General features: G+C 48.3%; 1 protein-coding gene across 2 annotated transcripts in view; it reads left to right on the forward strand.

The window, feature by feature from the left end:
* The first annotated feature begins 2,310 nt into the window (after positions 1 to 2,310).
* LOXL2 (lysyl oxidase like 2) overlaps positions 2,311 to 15,992 on the forward strand; it is a 50,096-nt gene continuing 36,414 nt past the window's right edge. The window contains exons 1-3 of one of the 2 annotated variants that reach the window (XM_088180135.1): positions 2,311 to 2,456; positions 8,687 to 9,076; positions 11,204 to 11,379. In XM_088180135.1, the coding sequence (XP_088036261.1) occupies positions 8,722 to 9,076; positions 11,204 to 11,379 (531 nt within the window). In that variant the 5' untranslated portion in view covers positions 2,311 to 2,456; positions 8,687 to 8,721. Of the gene's footprint in view, positions 2,457 to 8,686; positions 9,077 to 9,439; positions 9,546 to 11,203; positions 11,380 to 15,992 lie in introns of those variants that run through there. The other variant, XM_088180134.1, reaches the window with a different exon arrangement.

The raw sequence follows: 15,992 nt of genomic DNA on the forward strand, positions 1-15,992 counted from the left end.
CTCTGGGAATGCCTGGAGCCATCCCAAGCCCCTGTGCCTGCAGGGAAATGCTCCTGCTGGGAAGATTTCTCTGGAATTTGGGTTTTTCCCACCTTGGCTGTGAAACTTTCCAGAGGTTTGGTTCATTGGGGGCTGCCCCATCCCTGGGTGAGTCCCAGGCTGGAATAACCTGGGATAGTGGAAGGTTCTCACTTCCTGGGAAGTTGGAATAACCTGGGATAGTGGCAGGGGTGGGATGAGATGTTTTCCTGTCCCTTCACACCTAAACCATTCCATGATTCTAAACTGGAGAAATTCCCAGAGGATTAAACACAAAAATAGCTTTTTTTGGGGGGGAAATACTGATTAATTTCTCCCGAATTTTGGGATTTCTCATCCATTGGGATCCGGCTCTTCACTCACCCATTGCAGGAACTTCCCACTGGAATCCCTTGGGTGTGAAAACCACCACGTGGCCCTAAAATTCCTGCAGGATTTTGGCTATCTCCGGGATCATCTCTGCAGGGAAAAAAGCTTTTTAGGGAGCTGCTCCGGGAATTTGGCGAGGTCGAGCCGCCCCACGGAGCCTGCGGGGTGCAAACACCAGGATGGGGAGGCAATGAGCCTTTCCCAAAGAACTGCAAATGACGGGAATTACAGCACCCAGCGGCCCGTGCCTCATTTTTGGGAGCAGGGAGCATGACTGGGACTCGTCGGTCAAAGCCCTTAGGGCAGGAAAAACCCCGGAGGAAGGGATGGGACCGGGAATGGGGGCTGGGAGTGAGGCCAGGCCATGGATTCAGCTGGAATTGGGATTTTTATGGGATTTGGGGTGGGAAAATCCACGTGCTGAGAGTCACTGGGTGCCGAAAATCGGGATCCGCTTTTACACATCAAGCTCAGGGACTGGGAAATGCCTTCCCCGTTTCCCAGATTTCGGGCAGCGTTTATTCCCTGTGTGATTCCCAGCTTTTCCAAATCCCTTTTCCCCCCTGGATGTTTTTCCTTGGTTTTACCCAGCTGCAGGATGAAGGGGGCAGCAAATTCCCTGAATCCAGCGCGGACTCAGGAGCTTCGCTGGATTCCTGCTGGATGTTTCATCCCCAGCTCTTCCTTCCATCAGCTGGAATTTTTCATGGATGCGCTGCCGTGTCCTCGCCCGACCCGCGCTGGGCTGGGCAGACTCTGACACGTTCCTTCCTCCCTCATTCCAGCCTGGAATTGCTCCTGGAGCTCCTCCTGGGACACCTCTTCCCCCTGGAGCTGTGGTGGGGGAGAGGCTCTGCTGAGGGTCGGGATCCAATTCCCAGGGTTTGTTCTCTTCCCTGAGAATTCCTGGTGCGAGGAAAGGGCCTGAGAGCTCATCCCATCGCACCCCCTTCCCCTAGTCCAGGTTGCTCCAAATCCCAGAGATCCCAAATCCCACAGATCCTAAGTCCCAGAGATTCCAAATCCCAGAGATCCTAGAGATCCCACCTCCCACAGATCCCAAATCCCACAGATTCCCTATCCCAGAGATCCTTTACCTCACAGAACCCACATTCCAGAGATTCCACATCTCACAGATCCCCTATCCCAAAAATTCCACATCCCACAGATCCCAACTCGCACAGATCCCTTATCCCAGAGATCCCAAATCCCAGGGATCCTCTATCCCAGAGATCCCACATCCAAGAGATCCCAAATCCCAGAAATCCTTTATCTCTGGAAGTGACTGCGACTGTAGGAGTTGAAGGAATATCAAGCAGCTGGAAAAGCAGGATGGTGAAAGGTTAAAAGTGGGGGAATCCAGGGAATCGAAGCACTGGGAATTCCAGGGAATGTGGAGCAGCTGGAAAAGCTGCAGGGTTAAAGGTTAAAGGTGGGGGAATCCAGGGCTGAGAATTCCAGGGGATTTGAAGCAGCTGGAAAAGCTGCAGGGTTAAGGGTGGGTGAATCCCTGGAGGTGCCAGCGCTGAGAATTCCAGGGGATTTGGAGCAGCTGGAAAAGCAGGATGGTGAAGGTTGAAGGTGGGGGAATCTCTGGAAGTGCCATGGCCGGGAATTCCCAGGATGCTGCTCCAGAAACCCCTGGAATCGCAGAGATTTCATCACCTCGGAGCCCTCAAACACGAACATTCCCCCCGGGGGGCCGGGATAACTCCGGGCATTGACTCTCTGCGAGCACCCCGAATACAAATCCATGCTTCTGACCCTTTTTAAATTTTTTTTAATTAATTTTTTTTTTTTTTTTTTTTTTTTTTTGGGACGGCGGGCGCTCCCCCCGCTCTGCCCGCTGCCGGGAGGAGCGCTGCTCCTCGGGGCGGCTCCAGGGAGGGGTTTGCGGAGCGAAATCCACTCAAATTTGGCAGGAAGCTGCAGCTCCTCGCCGCACATTTCCCCTGCCTTGCAGGAGGATTTTTCCAGCCCGGGAGGAAGAATTGGATGAAGCGGGACGGGGTTGAGCTCCCCTCCCTGCACAGCCACCGATAATTGAGGTAAATTTGGGGCTGCGAGCCGGATTTGGGGCTTGGTGGCGACAAAAAGCGCGGCTGGTTCATTAATTTCAGCATTTCCAAACCTCTCTTTCTTCGCGGCTGAAACTTTCATTTCTCTCCTCCTCGCCGAATGTGTTTTTCTCCCTCTCCCATCCAGGGGAAAAATAAATTTATATTTCTCCTCATTCTTCTCTTCCCCCGAGCTGGATTTGGCCGCGCTGCTATGCTGAAGATTTTCGGTGTCACTTTTTAAAGAACTCCTGGTGCTTTTAGAGCTGCAGATTTGATCCTTTTTTTTTGTTTTTTTGTTTTTTTTTTTTTTTTCTTTGCTCCCAGCCATTCCCGGCTGGAATAAAGGACGAATTCCAAGCTCGGGCAGTGCCTGAGCTGGGATATTGGTAAAAAAATCCCGAATTTCCAGCAGAAAACCGCGGCTTGTGCCATCAGCCTTGGGTCAATGTCACCCGCAGTTCTCCTCGCTGGATAATTCCCGTTTTGGTTTTTTTTTTCAGAGGGAAAACTCCGGGGCAGATGTTTGGCAGAAAAGTGCAAAATATGTCCTTAATTAAGGATTGTTTTCTGCTGTCGCTGCTGGGGGTTCTCTGAGCCTACCAGCAGCTCCTTAAAAACTGTTTTATCCTGGTAATTTTCAGGATTTCTTGGGGATATCCACCTGGAAAGCTGCCCCGGAGAAACGTGGGATGTTCAACCCGAGGCCGGGCTGAACTCACAAATATAATTGTGATTAATATTTCCTTCCCGATGAGTTTTTATTGTTAATTAAACAGCTGTGCAGATAAAAGACCCAAACCCAGATAATTTAGAATATTAGAGGGGAAGATCCAAGTTTGGATATCTGGGAGTGCAGCAGGAAAATAATTGATCATCTCCACCAGCAGCTCATAGAGGTGACAGCGCAGTGCTTCCAATTTTTCCTGGATACAGCCTGAAAATCTTGGATTTAGGGCTCCTCCTTCCCGGTTTTCTTCTGCACTGAGCCACCCAAGGTGGTGGAATTTCCTCGGCTGGGGAGTAGGGAGCAGTTAAAATAAAATTAAATTGAATAAAAGCGTGAATTGCTGGAATATCCGAGTGCTCAGGGAGGAACCACAGCTTGGAGCGAGTGCTGGGGGATCCAGGAGGGAATTTGGATAATAAGGGCAGGAGGATGTTGGGGAAACATTCCCAAAAAAATTCAGTTGTTAAGGGAAATTTAACCCTTAAATCAGGCGGTGCTGAGGCTCAGATTTCCTCTCCAGTCAAAGCCAGCAGGAGCTTGGTGGGTGCAGAAATGAGAATTTTAGGGGAAAAACCTTCAGGAAGTTTCAGCTGTTTGGAAAAGCCCTCAGGATTTTGCTCAGGACAATGTTCCTGCCTTCAGAGGGTGATGGAATGGAAAATTCACATTTTCTGCTGCAAGTTCACTCCTTTTACAGGCTGAGACCCCAAAATGCTTTCCCAGTAACGAGCTCTGGGATTCTAATCCAAAATTTTTCTCCCAAATTCATTCTCTTTACTGTCCCTGTGCTCCATTGTGCTTTCCTTTCTGCTCTGTAACTTTTATTCTTTTTTTTTTTTTTTTCCCCTTTTATTCCTTCTCCTCCTGAGCTCTTCCTGGCGTGGTTTCAAACCAGAGCTCCCAGTTTGGGCACTGGGATGATCCCCAGGTGATTTTCAGGGCCCTTTTTTGGCCACTTTCTGTCCCCCATTTCCTGTGCCCGTCTGTGAAAAGAGGAGGAAAAGTTGCACAGCAAATCCACTGCGAGTTTGTTATTCCAAGGGGGATTTCCCAGGAATAACAAGAGGCTGTTCTGGAGCCTGGCTGTCCCACTGGGGGATTTGGGAGCTTTAATTAAGACAGCATCACCCAGGGGCTGAGGAATGATCCCCCACTCCTTGGAGGATCTCAGATCCTCCTGGAAATCCTCCCCGTGGAAATTTGGGATGTTCAGCCCCGAGCCAGGCTGAGCTCTGCTCCTTCAGCACTCACAGGATTCTTCTCTGGGGTTGATTTTTCCCCTTCAGGTGATTTTTGGGTGTTTAATTTAAGCAGATGTTGTTGCTGTGTGGAGATTAAAAAAAATAAAGATCTAAGGGCCAGGAGAGCTTGGAAGAGAACAGAAATCCTGGTTTAGAAATCTGGGAATGAAGCAGGAAAATTTTCCTCATCCCTATCAGGAGAAATTTATCACTATCAGGAGAAATTTATCTCTATCAGGAGATATTTATCACTCTAAAGAGAGATTTATCTCCACAAAGATAAATTAATGAGGATATATTTATAAGGACATCTTGATGTTTATAAGGATAAATGCCCTAAAATTTCCAAGGACCTGGAATTTTTCCAGGGAACAGCGCCTGGATCCACAGCCAGCACCTTCCCTGAAGGGCTCAGCTCCCGAATCCCACAGCAGCTCTCCCACATCTCCTCCAGTTCCCGTCTGCTCCCAGATTTTTGCCCCTCAGTGCATCCCAGGAACTCTCCTGGGACGAGAGGGACACGTGGAGCATCTCCTGTGCTTGGCACAGCTGGAATGGCACAGCTGGAATGGCACAGCTGGAATGGCACAGCTCTGTTCCACCTGCACGTTCCTCATTTCCTGCTCTTTTTCCCTGTGTGGGAGAAGGAGCAGGGGTGGAATTGTGGATTCTGCCACTGCCAGGATCCGTCCTGGCTGCTCCCAGGGCCTGGAAAGAGGAACCAGAAATTCCCAATTCACCACAAAACTGGGAAAAGGAGGGGTGGACTCGGACTGAAAGGGGGGAAATTCGGGAAGGAATTCCTGCCTGTGAGGATGAGGAGGGGCTGGGATGGAATTCCCAGAGGAGCTGTGGCTGCCCCTGGATCCCTGGAAGTGTCCCAGGCCAGGTTGGGATAATCTGGGACAGTGGGAGGGGTCCCTGCCATGGCAGGGGTGGCTCTGGGTGGGATTAAATCCCTTCCAACCCATCCCATGATTCCAGAACAATTCCACGTTTTTCCCTTGCCACCCCGTGCCTCTGTTCCCTTCAGGAGAGCAGCCCTGGAAAGGGCTGAGTCAGCAGGGACCAGGATCATGCCTGAAATCCTTAAATTACACATTTACTGTGGGGATGGAGCTCAGCTTCCAGCCTGGAGCGTTTCCTGCCCTCTGCTCGATGCCTTTTTAATGTCCTGTCTTGGATTCCTCTGAATGGAGAGACCAAAATATTGTCCTGACGTCAGGAATAAATCTGGACGTTGTTAGAAGCTGTGAGGGGAGAAATGAGCCCGGAAAAAAAAAAAAAAAAAGGGAAAATCCAGCCCAAAATCCAGCCCAAACCAAACCTCCTGCAGACTTAAGCCTGGATTTATTCTCAGGGAGTTTCAGCACGTGCAGCTCCCTCAGCCTGGAGGCAGAAATGTGTCCAAGTGTTGCTCCCAGCGGCGGGGCCGTGGTTTTGCTGGAATATTTTCCATGTTAAGTTGTGTTATTGTGGTTTTCTGGTGCCCCCATAATGTGTGGGTGCAGTTGGCTCTGCCTGCTGCTGCCCGTGCCCTTTACATTTTTTATTTTTTTTTTTTTTATTTTTTGAAGCTGTGGCTGAGCTATTCCTGCTGCAGCTGAATGAGGGCGAGTTTTTCCTGGATATCAGAGCCCTAAAATGTCTTGGAATGTCTCATTCAGGGAAGAATAAATCCAGGATTTCTGCTCTGCTGTGAAGGAGCTGCTGGGCAATTTTTGGTTCTCAATCCTCTAAACCAGTCCTGGCTCGAATCCCAGTGAAAAAGGACCTGGATGCTGTGGATCAGAGCCATGGAATGGTTTGGGACCTCAAATCCCATCTCCTCCCAGCCCTTCCACCACCCCAGGGTGCTCCAAGCCCTGTCCAGCCTGGCCTTGGGCTCTTCCAGTGATGGTGCAGCCACATCCTGAGCTCTCCCACGCCAGAATTCCCTGATTTCCCACTCTCCACTCGGGGACAGAAAGCTGAGAGCCCAAATAAAGGAAATCCAAAGGTCTGGGGAAGGTTTTTTCCCTCTGAGCTCTGGCTTTGCTTCCCTCAGAAATTCCGGGATCCTCATCCCCACGTGTCCCACTTGCCCACTGCACGGGAGTGGGGAGCAGGAAAAGAAGAGGATTTCACAGGATTCAATTCCTGCATGAAATTCCCTTTCAGTGCTGGAGCCTTGGGAGCTTTCCCTGGATTCTGCTGAGTTCCTGAAGTTTCCCCGTTGCACCTGGGCTGTTGCTTTTTTGTGGGAATCCCAAATCGTGGCTGCAGACAAATCCCTTGGGATTCTGCTTTTCCTGACTTAATCTGAGGAAATTTCCTTGAGCCCCTCAGCGAGCAGGGGCTGTGGGAGTGGGAGGGTTAATTTTGGGGGATGCAGCCCCTGTGGAAGATTTGTCTCCTGGTGTTTGGGATTGGAGGGAGCACGGGGTGCTGCTGCTGCTGTCCCGGTCTTGTGCAGAATTCCCCCAGGATTTTTGCAGGTGGGATGGGATTTCAGAGTGGTTTTTCCCCTCGAGGAGCCCCTCCTGATCCCACGGAAAAGCCAGGACACGGTGCTGCTCCACCCGGGGGCCCTGAGCCGTTTTTCCTTGGGATAAATTGGGAATGTGTTCCTACAATCCTGTTAGAGCTCCTTTTCCCCAGCCAGAATTCCCTCTGTGCTGCTTTATCCTCTCCCACCAGGATTTCTCCAGCCCTCTGAGTTTTCTCCTTTCCCTGGGCTTGGACTCGGATGATCCTCGAGGGGCTCAGGACACTCGGTGATTCCCAAATCCCAAAAATTCCCGGGGAACAAAATCCAAACCCACTCTGTGCTCCGGGCAGCCCGGCTCAGCGAGGCTTTGCCAAAAGTTCAAATTCCACCTCCTGGATCTGCTCTAATCCCAATTAGCGTTTCCCAGGCTAATCTTGGTTTTAATTAAAGCAACCTGGAGCTCTGCCGTGACCTCTCCCTCTCTCCCAGCTGCTCCCGAGGTCTCCCAGGGTCGGGATTTTTGGAAAGGCTTTGGCATCTGGCAGCTCCAGGGTCATTAACACCTCCGGGAGCCGTCCCAGCCCCTCCTCCGGATGGTTTCCCCAAATTGTTGTGTTTTTTGGCTCCAGTCCCTCTGGAAAGGCTGCAGAGGTTGGATTTGAGCAGGAAAGGGGAGTTCACAGCTTGGAGCTGTTCCTTGATCCCCCGGGGATCCCCAAAGCTGGGCTGACACCTTTTCCTTTCCTTAGGGAAACAATTTTCATTCCCAGCTCAAATCTCCTGAGCCCCGTCCCTGTTTGACCCACGGGGAAACTGAGGCACAGCCCTGGAAATGCCCTGGAATTGCCCTGGAATTCTGATCCGTGTCCTGCTCAAGCAGCTTTAAAGCTGCTCAGGGATTTTGTGTCCCTATGTGAGGACGTGATTTTTCTGGGAGTTTTCTTTTAGGGATAGACCAGATTTAGCCGAAATTCCTGAGAATTTTAGTTCCTAGACATCTTCTTTGGAGCCAAATCTTCCTCCTTTTTCCCTCCCCTCCTGTGGCTGCGTGGAAATAACAGAGCTCTGAAGGTCTGGGGAGGATTTTCCTCCCAGGATTTCACAGGATTCAATTCCTGGATGAAATTCCTCTCGTGGGTCAGGAGGAGTTGCCTGTTCCCACCTTAAACTGTGCTTGTGGAACACTTGGATGCCAACAAATCCCAATTTATTAATATGCTGATAAACGGGATGCCAATAAATCCCCATCCAGACTTACAGCCAAAACCTGGAGACATTTCCCACTATTCCAGGGTTATCCAAGGTGATGTTTTGAGTTTCTGCAGATGGAAGCAGACGTGCAGGAGCAGAAATGAATCTTTTATCCCATTGGGAACCCGGATTTTGGGATAAATCCCTCACTGCTGGCCATGAGAGTTCCTCACCCTCCTGGTTTTTCCACTGTTCGTGATGGGTTGGGATTCTTGATGGGGAGAAAAAAAATGGTTCGGTTCTGATTTGGATGAAGTTTTTTTTTTGTGGAGAAACAGGACAATCATTTCCTACAACTCCCAACCCAGAGAACTGCCTGGGGGAAAATGTGTTTTTGGGGTGAAATCATGTGGCAAACTGACCTAAACTTATCAACAGGGGACGTTTCACTTTGTTTGTCCACGCCACAAGAAATTATTGACCCCACTTTGGTTTTTTTTGTTTTTTTTTACAGACGCTGTTGGGTGTAATCTCAATTTCTCGATTTTATATCATTACTAACATTTATTAAAACCTGTTTTTCCTCCAGGACAGATCGAGCTCTGAGGACTGCAAACACTGAAAATGGGAAGATCCCAAATTTTCCCTTCCAACCACTGCCTGCTGCTGCTGCTGCTGCTGGCCGAGCTGAGCTGTGCCCAGTACGAGCCCTGGCCGTACCTGCCTGGCTACCCCGAGCCACCCCCGCAGGTGTTCCAGCCCCCCCAGAGAGACCCCAACGTCCCCAAAATCCAGCTGAGGCTGGCAGGGCAGAAGAGGAAGCACAACGAGGGCAGGGTGGAGGTGTTCTACGGCGGGGAGTGGGGCACGGTGTGCGACGACGACTTCTCCATCCACGCTGCCCACGTGGCCTGCAGGGAGCTGGGATATGTGGAGGCTGTGTCCTGGCTGCCCGGCTCCAAGTATGGAAAAGGAGAAGGTGAGGAATCTTTTCAGTTCCCAGTTATCCCAAATTTTGGGTTAATTGGTGGTGTTGGGGTGTTTGCTGCTCTGCCAGGAGCTGGGATATGTGGAGGCTGTGTCCTGGCTGCCCGGCTCCAAGTATGGAAAAGGAGAAGGTGAGGAATCCTTCCAGCTCACAATTATCCCTAATTCCAGTTTAATTTGTGGTTTTGAGTGTTCCTTTCTCGTGCTGTGCTCGGTGAGGTGATAAAGCTGTGAAATTATTGGAAAACATCAATAGGATGAACACAAGGATGGGGAAATGTCTGGAGCAGCTGCGGGATCTTGGTTTGGGATCTCAGGAATCTGGGAGAGTCATTCCAGCTCCCAGGAATCCCAAATTTCAGTTTTATTGATGGTGTTGGGGTGTTTGCTGCTCTGCCAGGAGCTGGGATATGTGGAGGCTGTGTCCTGGCTGCCCGGCTCCAAGTATGGAAAAGGAGAAGGTGAGGAATCTTTTCAGCTCCAAATTATCCCAAATTCTGGTTTTATTCATGGTGTTGGGGTGTTCCTTTCTCGTGCTGTGCTCTGTGAGGTGATAAAGGTGTGAAATTATTGGAAAACATCAATAGGATGAACACAGGGATGGGGAAAAGTCTGGAGCAGCTGAGGGATCTTGGTTTGGGATCTCAGGAATCTGGGAGAGTCATTCCAGCTCCCAATAATCCAAATTTTGGTTTTGTTGGAATGTTTCCTGCTCTGTCAGGAGCTGGGATATGTGGAGTGTCCTGGGATTTTTTTGGGATTTGGGATTGGATTTCTCCTGCCCTCCCTGGAGCCTGGTGGATCCCACAGGGATAAAATTCCACCCAGGAGGGCTGAACGTGCTGCTCTGGGTGGATTTTAGCAATTTCTGAGTGCTCACACCTATAAATGTCCCATAAAAGAGCGAGCAGGGCCCGAGGGAAATCAAAAACCTGGAATGGGCTCCCAAATTTGTGGATTTTGGCTCCGGAGGCAGAGCAGGAGATTTCCAAGTGAGGAAGAGCTGTGACACCAGAAAATAAACCAGGCTGGCCACGGGGTTTAACAGGAGGGAGAATTCCCAGGGAAATCCTCAGGCCAAAAAATAAAAAAATAAAAATAATAAAAAAAACCCCTATATATTACGTGTATAAAAAATTATATAATATTAATCTATATTAATATATCAAAATATCACATATATTAAAATATCACATATATAGTAAAATGTTAAAATATTAAATGAATATATTTATATTATATATATTATATATAATTATTGATTTATATCATGATATAATAATATAGTCATGAAATATTAAACTGCTTTATTTAAAATATTAAATAATTTATTTCCTTACATAATAATTTTATTGATCATTATAGACATATTCATTCAATATCACAGAAATAGATTTCTTTCAAATATTAAATGAATATATGAAGAACCAAAGCAGGAAGAGCTTCCCAAAAACTGTGGGCCAGAGCTTTTCCCAATCCATCAATCCTTGAGGTGCTCCTTTATTCACCTCGATTTTCACACTGAGAGCGAGACCCAGCACTTCCCTGCAATCCTGATTTTAGGGAATCCCAGACTCCTCTTTTGGGAATCCCAGCTGTGTTTTATTCTTGGGATCCCAGTTGTGTTTTCCTCTTTTTTCCAAGGAAAATTTGGCTGGACCACGTGCACTGCCTTATTCACCTTGATTTTCACCTTGAGAGCGAGACCCAACCACTTCCCTGGAATCCTGATTTTAGGGGATCCAGCCCAGGCTCCTCTTTTGGCATTCCCAGCTGTGTTTTCCTCCTTTTCCAAGGAAACTCTGGCTGAACCATGTACACTGCTTTATTCACCTCGATTTTCACACCCAGAGTGAGACCCAGCAATTCCCTGCAATCCTGATTTTAGGGAATCCCAGACTCCTCTTTTGGGAATCCCAGCTGTGTTTTCCTCTTGGGATCCCAGTTGTGTTTTCCTCCTTTTCCAAGGAAAATTTGGCCAAACCACGTGCACTGCTTTATTCACCTCAATTTTCACACTGAGAGCGAGACCCAGCACTTCCCTACAATCCTGATTTTAGGGGATCCAGCCCAAACTCCTCTTTTGGCATTCCCAGCTGTGTTTTCCTCCTTTTTCCAGGGAAGATCTGGCTGGACAACGTGCACTGCACGGGCAGGGAGAGCAGCCTGGCCGCCTGCAGCTCCAATGGCTGGGGCGTCAGCGACTGCAAGCACAGCGAGGACGTGGGCGTGGTGTGCAGCGAGAAGAGGATCCCCGGCTTCAAGTTTGACAACTCCCTCGTTAATCAGATCGAGGTAATTGGGGTGGAAAGGATCCTCCTGCGCTGGGATGGCTGGGAGGTGTTGGTTTGTCTCGTGTTTGTCCTGCGTGTTTATTCACGTTATGGGTTTATCCCGTGTTTATTCACATTATCAATTTATCCCGTGTTTATTCACATTATTAATTTATCCCGTGTTTATTCACATTATCGGTTTATCCCGTGTTTATTCCCGTTACCGATTTATCCCGTGTTTATTCCCATGATCGATTTATTCCGTGTTTATTCACATTATCAATCTATCCCGTGTTAATTCCCGTTATCGATTTATCCCGTGTTTATTCCCATTATCAATTTATCCCGTGTTTATTCCCATTATCAATTTATCCCGTGTTTATTCCCATGATCGATTTATCCCGTGTTTATTCCCATGATCGATTTATCCCGTGTTTATTCCCATTATCAATTTATCCCGTGTTTATTCCCATTATCGGTTTATCCCGTGTTTATTCCCATGATCGATTTATCCCGTGTCTGTTCACATTATCGGTTTATCCCGTGTCTATTCCTATGATAATTTATTCCCATGATCAATTTATCTCGTGTCCATCCCGTATTTATTCACGTTATCAATTTATCCCGTGTTTATTCCCATTATCATTTTATTTCGTGTTTATTCCCATGTTGATTTTATCCCATATTTATTCCCATGATCAATTTATTCCATGCCATGATCAATTTATTTATCCCATGTTTATTCCCATGATCAATTTATTTATCCCATGTTTATTCCCATGATCAATTTATTTATCCCATGTTTGTTCTCATGATCAATCAATTTATCCCATGTTTATTCCCATGAGCAATTTATCCCATATTTATCCCACGTATTTTTTCACATTATCAGATAAATAATAAGAATTTGAAACAATCAGAGACTTATTTTAATGGGAGGCCGAGGTCATAAAAACCCTTTAAACTCATTTTACATTTTGGGGTCTTACCCAGTAAAACTGGCTCAGCAATTCTTTTATTTTCTGTCAAAACTTGCTTTCCTTTCTGTTCCTTCTTCACCTTCCACATTCAGCGATTTTTCTGTTACACATTCACATTTGTGAGACTTTTCCTGTTCAATTCTTGTCCTTCCCAACGTTTGGGGAAAGGACAGAAGCCAAGGGCTTGGAGCACATCCCGGTGGGATTTCTGCAGGATGCAGAAATGTGGGAATGCTGGGCTGGAAGGGATGAGCTCCTCAGAGAGGGAAAAAATGGATTTTATTTTTTTTTTTTTTTCTTTCATCTCCTCATTTTGGGCACCTCAGACACCTCCCTGTTCTTGGATTTATCTCTGTCTCAATTCCCTGCTGGAAGGGAGCTGGGATGAACTCCTCAGAATGGAAAAAAGGGATTTTTTTTTTTCTTTCACCTCCTCATTTTTGGGGACTTTTGAGTGGTTCAGGCATCTTCCTTTTTCTTAAATTTATCTCTGTCTCAATTCCCTGCTAGGATGAGCTTTTCAGAAGGGAAAAAAGAAATTTTTTTCCTTCATCTCCTCAATTTGAGGAGTTTGTGGCACCTCAGACACTTCCCTGTTCTTGGATTTATCTCTGTCTCAATTCCCTGCTGGAAGGGAGCTGGGATGAGCTTTTTAGAAGGGAAAAAAAGAAAATTTTTTTCCTTCATCTCCTGAGCTTGAGGAGTTTGTGGCACCTCAGGCACCTCCCTTTTATGAATTTATCTGTCTCAATTCTCTGGCTGCCCTTGGCCAAAATTTATGGAAAAGACCCCCCCGTAAACATTTTCCTTTTGATCATCCAAGCCAAACCCCGGCTGTGCTGCTCATCCCAGGGGATGAATCCTGGAATTTGGGATCCTTGGGATGAGCAGTCATCATTCCAGGGGAGAGCTGCAGCTCCAGGATCAGGGGTTTAATTCCTTTAAAATCAGGAATTCCATTCCTTTCCTCGCCTCCCCTGGCTCCGCAGGGATCATCCCGAGCTGCTCCATCAATGGCTCCGTTGTGTCCCGGGCAATGAAGCACCAGGGGTGGCTTTGGCTCCTCCAAAGCCACGGAGAGTCCTCAAAACACCTGGAAGAAAATCTGGTCCAGTCTAGACAGAGGTCACCTCACCCCGAGCTGCTCCGGGAATTCAGCAGGGAAGTTTTTGGGAGGAGTTTTTGGTTTTTTTCCGTGAGCTCAGCAGCGGGGCTGGGTGAGCAGAGAGCTGGGAATGAGCTCGGCTGCTGCTCTGGGAGTGCTGAAATTCCCGGTGGATCAAGAGACTGAGGAGATTCCTGCATCCAGCAGCAGGAAAAGGGGATGGAGAAGGGAGAAGTGGATTTATTTTTAAGGAGCTGCACGGAGCGGGATGGGAGTTTGGTTTTAGCCCCTGCTCATCCCTGCCTCAAACTGACAGAGAGAGCCGCTGAAAATCAGGGAAAAATCCTTCCCTGGGAGGCTGGAGAGGGGCTGGAATGGAATTCCAGAATTCTGTGGCTGCCCCATCCCTGGAAGTGTCCAAAACCAGATTGGATCAACCTGGGAATTGTCCCTGCCCATGGCAGGGGTGGCACTGGAGGATTTTGATCTCCTTTCCCACCCAAACCATTCCAGGATTTTTTTATCTCCCTGAATGATTTTAACCTCCTTTCCCATCCAGACCATTCCAGGATTTTTTTATCTCCCTGAATGATTTTAACCTCCTTTCCCATCCAGACCATTCCAGGATTTTTTTATCTCCCTGAATGATTTTGCTCTCCTTTCCCATCCAAACCATTCCAGGATTCTTTTATCTCCCTGAATGATTTTAAATTCTTTTCCCACCCAAACCATTCCCGGATTTTTTATCACCCTAAATGATTTTAAATTATTTTCCCACCCAAACCATTCCCGGTTTTTTAATCCCCCTGAATGATTTTGATCTCCTTTCCCACCCAAACCATTCCAGGATTCTCTTTCTCCCTGAATTTCCTGAGCCTTCCCAGCACACCGCTGCTTCCATTCTGCAAACCCAGCCGATTTTTCCTCTCTCCCACTAAAATTCCTCCCCTGGAGCTTTCCTTGCAGCAGGGTTGAGGCTGGGATTTTTGGGATGCAGCTCCTTGCAGTCACGGCTGGCTGTCAAATGTCCCAGCTCCTTCCCCCTCCCAGTTTTCCTTCTCTTCTCCTGCTTTGTCTCCTGGGCTGGAGCCAAAATCAAGGAGCAGGGTGACCAAACCTGAACCAGGGGGATCCAAAACCTCCTGTGAAGGCGACTTTGGAAATCTTTGCCCCTTTCCAGCAATTCCTGGGAATTCTGCACGTCATTCCTCTCATTCATCAGGGAAACATGAATTTCCGTTGAATCTTCATTTGAAATTCACTTGAAACATCAATCTTCATTTGAATCTTGCCTGTGAGCTGCTCCTGGAGCCCGGAGCTTGTCCCAGTGATGTTTTCTCTTTGGAATGAGGGGTGAGGGGGCTGGAATTTCCTCTCAGCCCCGCTGTGGTCAGGACTCCCTGTCAGCTTTTGCACGGACAAAGCAGAACCAGCACAATCCCACCGGGATTCCCAGAGGGAAGAGATGTCTCACTTTGTCCTCCAGCTGCTCTTCAAGCCAGGCTTTACTAAACCAGGCCTGGCTGGAGGTGCTAAACCCAGCTTGGGTGTTGGGTTCTGCATTGCCAGCCTGGCTGTGATTCCCACATGGATCATGGATTTTGGGGTGCCTGTGATCCAAGGGAGCAGCTGGAGCTGGGCCAGGAGGGGTTTGGTTGGATATTTTGAAAAATGTTCTTCACCTTCAGGGTGTCCTTGGACACTTCCAGGGATGCAGGGGCAGCCACAGCTCCTCTGGGAATTCCATCCCAGCCAGGAATTCCTTCCCAATATCCCACCCCAATCTCCCCTTTCCCAGTTTGAAGCCATTCCCTGTGTCCTGTCCCCCCATCCCTTGTCCCAAATCCCTCTCTGTGTTCCTGCAGCTCCTTCAGGCTCTGGAAGGCCACAATGATTTTTACCCCAAAACTTCAGAACAACCCAAATTTCCCCAGAATTTCCTCATCATTTAGGAAGTCCTAAAACCCCTTTGGTGCAAATTCCCTGGGGCTGGCTGGGAAGGGCTGGGAACAGGAAAATCAGGGAGTGGAGATGCCCTGGTGACCCCAGGGTGACGATTTTCCCAAATCTGGCCTGGCTGGCTCAGCTCTGCCCCACAGGGAGCCCCCACTCCCTCCCCAGGAACTCGATAACCCCTGAGCTGAGTTTGTTTTCATTGGACACTGGCTCAGCTCCTCTTCCCAGTTTGGAAAAGCTGCGGATCAGTGGGGTAGGATGAAATTTTCCATTCCATAAATCACTCGGCCATTCCACATGGATGTGCTCAGGCTGAGCCTTCCCATCCCAGCTCGTGTTCTGAGGGTTGTGTCACACTTCTTCCCATCCCTGAGCTCTTCCATCCCTTTTCCTGCTGGGAAGGGGCAGGATCAGGCACTGACCTCTGGGTCAGGCACTGAAAGCTGGGAAAATTCACTGCCAAGACACAACAAAGTCACAGAAACACCGAATTAATTGAATTAATTTAATTAAAACTCTGCAGAAGACCTCCAGGCTCATTAAGCCAAATCAGCACCTTCTCACCCAGAGCATCCCACTCTGTCCTTAGGGATA

The sequence above is a fragment of the Sturnus vulgaris genome, chromosome 28 (genome assembly GCF_052056855.1).
Source record: "Sturnus vulgaris isolate bStuVul1 chromosome 28, bStuVul1.hap1, whole genome shotgun sequence".
NCBI classification, from domain to species: Eukaryota; Metazoa; Chordata; class Aves; order Passeriformes; family Sturnidae; genus Sturnus; species Sturnus vulgaris.